The sequence below is a fragment of the Haliaeetus leucocephalus genome, unplaced genomic scaffold, assembly GCF_000737465.1.
Source record: "Haliaeetus leucocephalus isolate CR32 unplaced genomic scaffold, Haliaeetus_leucocephalus-4.0 Scaffold295, whole genome shotgun sequence".
Lineage (NCBI taxonomy): Eukaryota > Metazoa > Chordata > Aves > Accipitriformes > Accipitridae > Haliaeetus > Haliaeetus leucocephalus.
Window position 1 is genome coordinate 9,796,132 of NW_010972731.1, and position 9,749 is coordinate 9,805,880.

At 61.7% G+C, this 9,749-nt stretch overlaps 1 protein-coding gene across 1 annotated transcript; it reads right to left on the minus strand.

Annotated features, from left to right (window-relative positions):
* Nucleotides 1–432: 432 nt before the first annotated feature.
* ERN2 (endoplasmic reticulum to nucleus signaling 2) lies at nt 433–8,790 on the minus strand. The gene is made up of 19 exons (XM_010570506.1): nt 8,718–8,790; nt 8,296–8,368; nt 7,998–8,120; nt 7,810–7,911; nt 7,259–7,520; nt 7,075–7,153; nt 6,835–6,985; nt 6,049–6,170; nt 5,644–5,820; nt 5,107–5,356; nt 4,752–4,842; nt 3,925–4,114; nt 3,068–3,167; nt 2,703–2,902; nt 1,833–1,980; nt 1,595–1,722; nt 1,220–1,343; nt 828–895; nt 433–750 (listed from the first exon to the last, which is right to left on the minus strand). Exons 1-19 carry the CDS (start codon nt 8,718–8,720, stop codon nt 559–561), a joined length of 2,583 nt encoding a protein of 860 aa, XP_010568808.1. The 5' UTR covers nt 8,721–8,790; the 3' UTR covers nt 433–558.
* Nucleotides 8,791–9,749: the final 959 nt, after the last annotated feature.

Here is a 9,749-nt window from a genome sequence, read left to right on the forward strand (position 1 = left end):
TCCTGGTCACAGCCATGTGCTGGACACATGCTCAAAGAGCTGCTTCCCCAGGCAAGTGGCACGGGAGGACAAAGCTGATCCCTGGTGAACGCCCCGCTGGGACCCGGCCCCAGCCTGGCTGCATCGCTCTGCGGGTGCGTTGCTCCGCCGGCTGCCCTCGGGAAAACCCAACATGCGTTTTCTTTCTTCTCAAACACCATCTCCACTGCAGAGATTTTTTTTTTTTCGTTCTGTGACACAAATACCTTCAGGGCCCCTGAGTCTGACTGGGAGCGTTTGCAAAGGTGGGTGCCCAGAGGGTCCCTCTTGGGCTCAGGAGAGCCCAGTGCCACCCCGCGCTCGCCTCTTCCGGACCGTCCTGCTTGTAGCCCATGTGTACGCTGGGTGACCACCTGGTCCTGGGGCCCCCCCTCACCTCGGGGAGGTGGAGAAGGACTCCGCAGAGCCCCCAGGGCTGCTCCCAGCTGCTGCAAGATGGGGTTGTGGCTGCATGCAGGGCAGGGAGGAGCAGCCGCAGCAGCCTCGCACCGCAGGTGCCGTCCTGGCGTGCGTCCCCGCTCACTTGCCTTCGCCCCCCGGCCCCTGGCAGTAGTAGGAGTGGAAGAGCCGCTCCTGGGCGCAGACCCTCATGGCCCCGTGGGTGTGCAGCAGCAGCTGGGGGAAGCGGGAGGTGAAGTACCGCACAAAGCCGTCAGGGACGGAGCCCAGGGCTGCCCGGACATCGGCTGGCAGCTCGTGGTAGTGATGCTTCTGCAGGAGAGAGGTCGAGGTGAGTGGGGCTGGGGGCGGTGGGCGGCAGGGGTGAAGGGGAGCCAGGGCGGCTGTACCTTGTTCCTCATGGCCCGCAGGAGGTCACGCACTGAGCCCCCCTTGTAAGTGCGGAACTTCCTCAGGTCTGGGGAGAGCAGGAGAGACACCGAGTGAGGCGGGATGCGGCCGGGGCGAGGGCCTGCCACAGCCCCCCATGGTGCCAGCGCCGGGTGCACAGCGAGCACCGCAGCCCGCAGCAAACCAGGGTACTGCTCTGCTCTGCCCTCCCAAGGAAGGGCTGGCACGTTTACCCCTCCCTGCTTTTCGGCTCCTAGGCGCGAGCAGGTGCCTCCTGCCCGGTAAAGGGCACCAGACCCGGGACCCCCATTCCCTGCCCAGTTCTGCGTGAAAGGCGGCAGCGGGCTCCAGCTGCAGGGGCGAGCCTGCCCCCCCCCCCCCCCGCGCTCACCTGTCTGCAGCGGGAGGGAGATGTGCATCCTCCAGTTGGTCCTCACCACCGACCGTCCCCCCGACTCCAGGGCTGAGACGATGGGCCCCTCGGCAGGCTCCTTCTCGATGCGGTCGCTGACATCCTGCGTGCCCGAGAGCGGGGACCGGCGTGGTTACAGTGCTGGCCCTTGCCCTGTGCTGCCCCATCCAGCGCCAGGGAACAGAGCCAGCGCCGAGGTGGGACAAAGAGGGTTTGGCCCTGACCCCAAACCCAGGGACCCCCCCTTGCAAGAGTAGCTCAAAATGGGCACATTGACCGAAACACGGCTGTTTCCAGCACTTGTTTTTCAGACCACACCTATGTTCACAGCCGAGTGGGACGGCATGTGCTCACCTGGAAGAATTGCAGCTGCTTCTCCTCACTCCAGAAAAAGGGATGCATGAGGACCATGGGGGCCGAAGGTCGGTGCTGGGGCTCGGGGCTGATCATTGCCGCAATCAGCTCTCGCGCAACAAGCTTGTCTGTAGGCGAAACAACACAACGGAGAAATAACCCCCCCAAGAAGGACTGGGAGCTGTGCCCCTCGGATCAGGGCTTCCCCACTGGGATGTGCCTGGGGGAAGGGTCTCACCATGAACTTCTTCCTGCAGGCAGCTCAGCTGGTAAGAGCCCGACAAGATGTTGGCCTGTCGCCGCAAGCTGTCCCCAAAGGGGTGCTGCCCTCCTGACACCACATAGTAGAAGATGCAGCCGGCTGAGAAGATGTCCACAGCACACGTCTGCAAAATACGAAGGTGGAGATGGGACCCTCGCAGCAAAGGGTGAGGAAAGCTTTCACCTCCCCACTTTTCCATTCTTTCATGTGAACGCTTGGTCCTTTGCTACAGAGCTGCTGGAAAATGCATCACACCAGGGCTCCTGCCTGCCCTGCTTTCTGGAGTCAGTGAAGCACCCACCATGCCAGGTCCTTATCAGGGAAGAAGTTTTCAGAGGCACAGACAAAAGTCGGGACTTCACAGCCAGACGGACATGCCAGGGCTGCTGTTGTCTCACCCAGCTGTGCAAACCAACCCCAGTACAAGGTTAGGTGGAGCACGTTGCCAGAACCAGTACATGCCCTGCCAGGGACCAGTACAGCAACCGTCTTCCAGCAGGAACAGGCTTTCCTGGGCTAAACAGACTAGCAGAAACATAACCTTCGCAGTGAGCCACAGCCCCCTCTGACCTCCCCACCCCGAATTTCCAAGGACTGTAGCCAGATGAGACGCCTTGTGCTGAACACAGCCAGGGACTGTCCCCGTGAGGGCAGGAGAGCAGGGGCGGCTGCTGACGAGGGTGGTCCTGGCGAGGAGCACTAGTGCTCTGCACCTGGGCTGCCTTGGGCTCTCAGAGCTTTTGTCTTAATTGTGCATTTCAGCAGCACACCGTGAGGCTGCTGCCAGCATGGGGGACTGTCACGACGGGCTCAAAGAGGACCCTACGCAGGGGAAGGCTCACTGACAGGGTTCTCCTTCGGGGTCTCCTGTAGCACCTCGGGGGCGATCCAGCCCTCGGTGCCAGGGATACCGGAGCGGAGGCTGAAGCTCTGTCGTCCCCTCTGAAGCTTCTTGCAGAGGCCGAAGTCAGAGATGACGGCTCGGATCTGCCCGTGGCGATTTGGGACGGAGATGAGGATGTTACAGGGCTTCAGGTCACGGTGGACTGGAAGAGACAGCGGGCAGCGTCACCTGCCGAAGCAGGACGGGGCTCTGCCTCTGCCCTGCACGCTGCCGACCCTGAGAGCTGCTGCCTAAACCCTGCAGCCTCAGCTGAGGATGGGACCGAGATGGGACACGCTGCCCTCCTGCCTGCACGCTGCCTTCTTACCGATGCTGAGGGAGTGGAGGTGGGCCAGCCCGGACATGGTCTGACGCAGCAGAGACACCGGGTCCAGACTGCGGCGATCGAAGCTGGGGCTTTCCACGTACTGGAACCACACAGAGGTAGAAAGAGATGAACTGAAGCCTGATTTACTGGGGCAAAGAAGGCAAAGCTTGCCAGGAGCGAGACTTCTCACTAGACTTCCACCAAGGTGGAAGGAGACAAGCTCATGTGGAGGCCATTTGTGCCCAAGGCTTGCCACTTCCAGCTCTACCAGTCAGCATCTATTCCCTCTGCAGCAAACTGCCCTCACTCGTGTCCTCAGGCCTCCACAGCTTCAGCAATGCTCCTGCTTTATGGCGCGGTAAAAGGATGCTTCTCCTCCCCCCCACTGACTCTCTTCCCAGCACGTGAACAACTGCCCCGACCGATGCCAAGGCTCGGAGCTGCCCAGTCCCTCCCGAGGGGGCAAATCGGCAGGAGAACAAGAGCAGGGGCTTGACTGACAGAGGAACAGTGCTGCTGCTGGCTGCTCTGCCTCTCCAAAGCACTTCGCAGCATGGCCATGCCCAATCCAAACGCTGTTCCCTCTGACTGCTGGGAAGCAGGTTCAGAGCAGGGCTGCGTGCCTGTGGCCAGGCAGGAACCCCAAAAAGGGCTCCAAACCTGGGAGCTGCTGGCTGCCAACCCTGCCTTCGGGCAGGCACAGCTTGCTGCTCCCGTGGGAGCACTGCAGGACCTCCCTAACAGCACAGACGAAAGCCCTGGGGACCGACCTGCAAACACAGGGATGGGGACATCCAGGATTGATCAACAGCCCCCCAGCAGCAGCCCCACGCGGCCGGCCCCATGCCCAGGCTCACCTCCTGCAGTGTGGCAGAGCAGAGCTCGATGGCGATGTAGTGGAACTGCTTGTCCTTCTCAGTGCAGAAGTAGCGGACGACGTGGGGGTGCTCGTCCGACTCCCGGAGCAGCTGGACCTCGCGGTCCACGAGATGGAAACACTCAGGCAGGAGACGCTTCACAGCCACGTTCCGGCCATCAAACTGTCCCCTGCACGGAGAGTCGATGGCGGCGTCCGTGCACGGCCCTCCCCAGCCAGAGTGGAGCCCAGTGCTGCAGATGCACAGCCCAGCCAGGCTCTGGCTGATGCTGGAAACGTGCCCCTCGGGGTCCTCAATGTGGGTCACCTTGGAGTGACCTCCAAAGACTTGTCACAGCCATGGACAGGCAGAAATCTCTGCAGCAAGCTGGAAACTGGGGGTTCAGGTTCCCCTTTTTGCAGGAAAACAGCCTCCCTTGCTTTATGCTGTGTTTAGTGCTGGGGAAAGGGGCTCAGCCAGAGCCAGGGGAACCTTACAAGGGACTAGACCTGCTGCTGCTGAAGGTGGCCTGGAGCAGGCACAGCCCAGCTGCCTGACAGCCTGGCGCACGCAGGAGGGGAAGGGGAGCACAGGGCGCTGGTGCGAGGGGGAGACCTGCCCTGCATACTGGTACCTTGGTTACAGAAGACCAAGCTCCCCAGATGAGTTTGATGAGGACCATGAGAAGGGGAGGGTGGCAACTCATTCACAAAAGCCCCTGAATCACTGACCACTGCCCAGGGAAGGAGCTGCCTTCACGCCTCTCCTTGTGGCTCCCAGAGAGAATGAGAGCGGAATGAGGGCAGGCACCCCGGGATGCCACCCACCTGAAGACAAAGGTTCCTCCAGCTCCATGGCCCAGCACATCCTTGGGGTTAAAAGAAACTTTCCCAACTACAATCACATCTGGTTCTGCATCTGCAGAGGAAGAGGAAGGCACCCATCCTTCAGCCTATGAGCCTTAGTCCTATACGAAGGACATCCAGTTCTTTAACCACCTGACCATTTCTTCGGCCCTACTCTTGCAATTGCTTTTGTAGCCTATGCTTATCCAGGAGCAGATCTTGCATCTCCTCCCGTCTCAGCTGGACTGCATCCCCTCTCATGTCTGCTCCTGCTTTGGGTAACAATATCTACTGACAGAGACCCCCTTGCATCTTGCCTGTTCCCACCTGCACACACCTGCAGCAGCTGCTGGGACAGCCGGATCTGGGCTGACCACTCCATTAGCCAGGTCCTTCAGGTGGGCCGAGGGGCCGGAGCTCTGCGAGAGCTGTGATGCGCTTCCCTGGCTCAGCCCCGGCTCCCCGGGCTCTGCAGGGACACCCTCCCTGGAGACCCGGCCTGGGAGCAGCATCTCCTGCTGCTGCTGCAGGAGCTGAATCTGCTTCTCCAGCTGCTGCTGCTGCACCGCATGCTGCTTCTGCAGTTTCTGGAACACAAACCATGGGAGTGCTCAGCTTCTGCACCCAGAGCAGAGCTGGGGCATCAGCAGGGCTCGGCCCCAGCAGCGTGTGCACCCTCTGTCCCTTGCCCAGCCGGCAGCAAGCCGCGCATCACCTCGGCTCATTACCACGAGAGCGTACAAGACAGCATGGGCACTGCGGGGCTCATTGCAGCCACGGCACCACTGCTTCCACCACAAGGACGAGGTCCCCGGCCCTTCAGAAGTGGTGGTCGTGTGGCAGGCAGTGGGCTCTTCCACCGGCCACCACTCACCGTGAGCAGGAGGAAGAGGATTCCTCCGCCCAGCAGAGCCGTGCCGATGCCAGCCACCACCAGGTCCCAGGTGCCGGCCTCGGGGTAGACCTCCACCTGCTCCCTCGGCGTGGGGTCTGGCTGGAACTGCCCCTCGCTGCGGACAGCCGGCTCCTCCGGGCTGCTCGGGGCCAGAAACTGCAACACATGCCAGGGGCTGGGTGACACCAGAGGGACGGACCTCTGGGTGCTCCAGTTTGGGACCCCCTCCTCACTACAACCCTGCACGCAGGACCCCCTCCCCGTGCTACCCCATGCTGGGGACCCACTGCCCAGCCCCAGATGGCCCAGACCCTTCGGCAACCCAGCACGGCGCGAGGTTCCCCCCAGAACAGAGGTGGGACCCAGCAGAGCTCCGCCACTCACGTCGTCGAACACGGTCCTGGCAGGAGGAGCCCTGGGGATGATGGTTTCCGTTGTCTTCCTCAGGTTCTCTGGGAAGGCTCGCAGCATTGTAGTGTGGACCACGGGGGGCAGCTCGTGGTGCCCTGCGGTGGGAGGAGAACAGAGACAACCATCAGCTGGTCTCTGGTCACAGCATCAGTCCCTCATCTCCCCAGCACCGACATGGGCTGGCCAGACAGCCTTGGCTCTTCAGAAGAAGGGGTGTCGGTTCTCATGGGACACGCAAAAAACATCACAGCTACAGCCCAGAGAGGGGGACCTGGAGCAGCAGCAGCAGCCAGCGGAGAAAGGCAGAGGGCAAGGTCCTCTGCTCTCAGCATGCAGTGGGGGGCCTGACCCTGCTTCTCTGTGCCTCCCCTGCCACGACCCCAAGACACCACCCTGATTTCCAATCCTGCCAATGCAGCCATCACACCTGTGACAGCAATCACAGAGCAGGCTAATTAACCCAGCATCTGCGTGCAGGGCTTAATGTGCAATAGCACACCCAGCAGCACGGGTAATTGTGAGCCCCGCTTCAAAGGGTCTCTGTCCTGGGGAGGGGACAAGGATGGGCTGCCACCAGCCCCAAGCCAAAGTCACCGAAGTCCCTGAGGCTGAATCACAGCCTCGGTCCCGTTTACCCCACTGAGCAAAGCAGGTTGGGCTGCCACCCCAAAACACACCAGCAGCTCAGGCTGCCCCTCTCCGGGGCACCCTCTGGGAGCGAGGATGCAGGGAAAGCCAGTGCCCGTTGTGGGTCCGCACCTATTAGGAGCCATTGGTTGTGGAGTGAGGTGATGCTGCCCTGCGGGTACTTGACGTCGGTGCTGGGCGTGATCTCACACTCCCCCGACTCTCTCATGGTCACATCATCCGTGGTGGGGCCGTCAATCCTGGCCAGAGTGATGCCCTGCGGCTGGGGGTCCGACAGCTCGTGGAGCACCGTGCAGCCAGGACCTGCACCCGCCGCAGCTCACCCCAGAAGGGGCCAGCAGGGAGACTCACCACCAGAGCCACGCTGCCGTGGACTAGGGAGGTCAAGGCGTAGAAGCTGGCCGCGTACTTCCCCACGTAAAGCGCTGGCCTGCAAGGCAGGGACAAGCATCAGGCTTCCATCCACCACGGATCAGAGTGGCCAAGCACAGGCAACACAAATGCCACCGGCTGCCACGGCACAGGAACCACATACAGCAGCTGGGTCTTGGTGGTGGCAAAGTCCTTCACGGACTGGTAGCTCCACTTGAAGAGGTGGATGTCCTGTGAGTGGAATGTCAGGTAGCGCAGGGTCTCCATCGCCAGGTTGAGGTGGGGGACACGGCGGAGGCTGTCCTGGTGCCACACATAGATGCCGACCACGGGCGAGCCATAGTTCTGCGCCCACAGGACCTCCCCATTCTCCTTGTCCAGCGTCACCACCAGCCCGTCCCCACTCGAGGCGAAGTGTGCCATTTCTAGGCAAAGCCAGAGGGAGGGGGCGATGCAGCGGTGCTGGCCATGGGGCTTTGCCCCCCCTCCGCTCCCCCTCAGTCGTGCCACTGGCCGTGGGCTGTTGCCTGCTGCTCTGCTCCCACGAGAGCTGTGGCCGGTGCAGCAGCCATTTTTCCCCAGCAATCGGCACAGCTGAGACCCACTGGCCATGGCAGCATCACCGCAGGGTCCCCGCAGAGCCAGGGTCCCGCTGCGAGCAGGCTGCCGGGGGAGCTGGATCCTGTGGCTCCCGCATGCGCAGCGGCCACTCACTGTAGTGGTAAGACTCCTCACAGAGCGGTGCCGAGTAGTCGGAGAAGGTGGCATTCCAGCGCAGCTCCCGCGACTTGGTGTCGTACATGGTGATGACGTACTCTGGGGACAAGAGCAGGGCACGAGGTCACCGTCCAGCACTCCATTCCTGGGACTAGATGGACGAACGGGGAGCAGGACTGGCTTACGGGTACGGCCAATGTAGAGCAGGGGACTTGACGGGCACAGACCATCCCAGGCCTCTGTCGAGAGAGTGGTCTGCTTCTCTCCTGACTTGGGGTCCACAATGAACCAGGTGTCCTGCTTCTTCCCTGAGAATGAAAATACATTTTCTCTGTCTCGCAGCCCTGCTGTCCATCCCCAAGAGCCGCCTGTCAGGCTTCCTCCTGTCCCTGCCCTCCACGGACACACGTTCCCGGAGGTCCCCATGCAGCCTCTCCTCCTCCCCCCGCCGCGGGTCTGGCGGAGTGGCCGGGCTCTGCGTACCGGTGTAGAGCACACCGTCTGAACTGCGGCACGGCGAGGACTGGACCAGCTCCGGGATGGTGAACGGGAGCTTCTGCAACACAGACGGCAGCGTGGATGCGGGGTCAGAGAAACACCTCCTCGAGCAGCAGCCTTCCTGCCTTCAGGAGCAGGGTGGGAAGGAGAGGTCCCCCCGGACAGCCTCCTCCTCCTCGCCTGCCTTCACTGCTCAACCCCAGCGCAGGACGGGGTGGTGGGGAAGGAAAGGCTGCCAGCTGTATTTGCCCCACACCCACTCAGCTGACATCTTCCAAGCACCAAGCTGGAGCAATTGATGGCCCCCAGGCTCGCCCTGACCAGCAGGTCCGCCCGGTCCCCCCAGTCCCCCAGCCCGGTGAACCCTGAGGGGTGTGGGTGGGCGGGATGCACACAGCCCCACTGACCATCAAGCCTTCTTTGTTTTTTCCTCCTAGGATATACAGGCTGCCATCATTGGGGTCTGGAAGGAATGCTGGTCTGGAAAGGAGGAGAGAGGAGGATGAAACGTGAGCTGCCCCCTGCCCCAGGCACACGCCAAGGGCTAAAGAGGAGTTGCTTTCTTTAGAAACCCCTTCAGCAGTTTGCTCCAGGGTGATTCGCTACAGGGCTTGACCTTTCTGGGAAACCTCCAGCACCGGCTTTGGTAGGAGATGAACTCCTGCTCTGGGTCAGCACTGTAACTCCATACAGCCACCCAGTGCCTACCAGCTGTGCTGGCTCTGTGCCCTGCCCGCCCCAGGGGAGCTCCCTGCTGTCCTGCCTTCCCCCAGCGCTTCCAGGTGGATTTTCCTCAATTTCTCTCCTACGCTTTTGTGCATGGTGGTGGTGAGAGCTTCTCGCCTGTCTGTAGAAAGGCTACATGTTCAGCAGCAGGGAGCAGCTATTCCTCATCATCACGCACGAAGTGCTAGCACAAAGGGTAGGTTTAAGGCAACGCTACGGAATGGGCTGGGAGGTTCATTTCTCTGAGGTTCCTCTTTCTTGCTGTGAATCTGTTGGTTCATCAGGGCAGCCGTGCACCTCCGAAAGGCTCCTGCACGGCTCGCAGCCTGCCTAACTGGAAAGGGCACCCTGCCCACGGGGGATGACACTCACTCTGCCACATAAACCGGCACCTGCAGAATAGGATCTGAAAAAGAGAGTGAAACACAGACGTCAGCAGCCTCTCCCTATGAGCGGGGACAACGTGGCAGTGTTTACCAAGCGCAGCCATGCGCTGCCGTGCCCAGGTCCACAGTCTATTTGCATTTCAGACCCAGAATAGGCACTGCTGGCCGTGGGGGGTCTGACCACCCCCCCCCCCCCCATGCTCTTCCCTGCACATGGCCGTGCCTGGGGCTGGAGCTGGCAGTGTCCCCCAGGGCTGGAGGAACTGCTGGCCCAGAGCCCAACCAGCAAGAGCCAGGCTGGCGGTGTGTATCCCCAAACCCGGCTAG

Excerpts from the sequence above, each read along its gene's own strand:
- ERN2 (XM_010570506.1), bottom strand. Across the intron at positions 8,121-8,295 it reads AGACGGTGTGCTCTACACCG|GGAAGAAGCAGGACACCTGG; the intron begins GTACGCAGAGCC and ends TTTCATTCTCAG. Across the intron at positions 4,843-5,106 it reads TGTCCCAGCAGCTGCTGCAG|ATGCAGAACCAGATGTGATT; the intron begins GTGTGTGCAGGT and ends CTTCCTCTGCAG.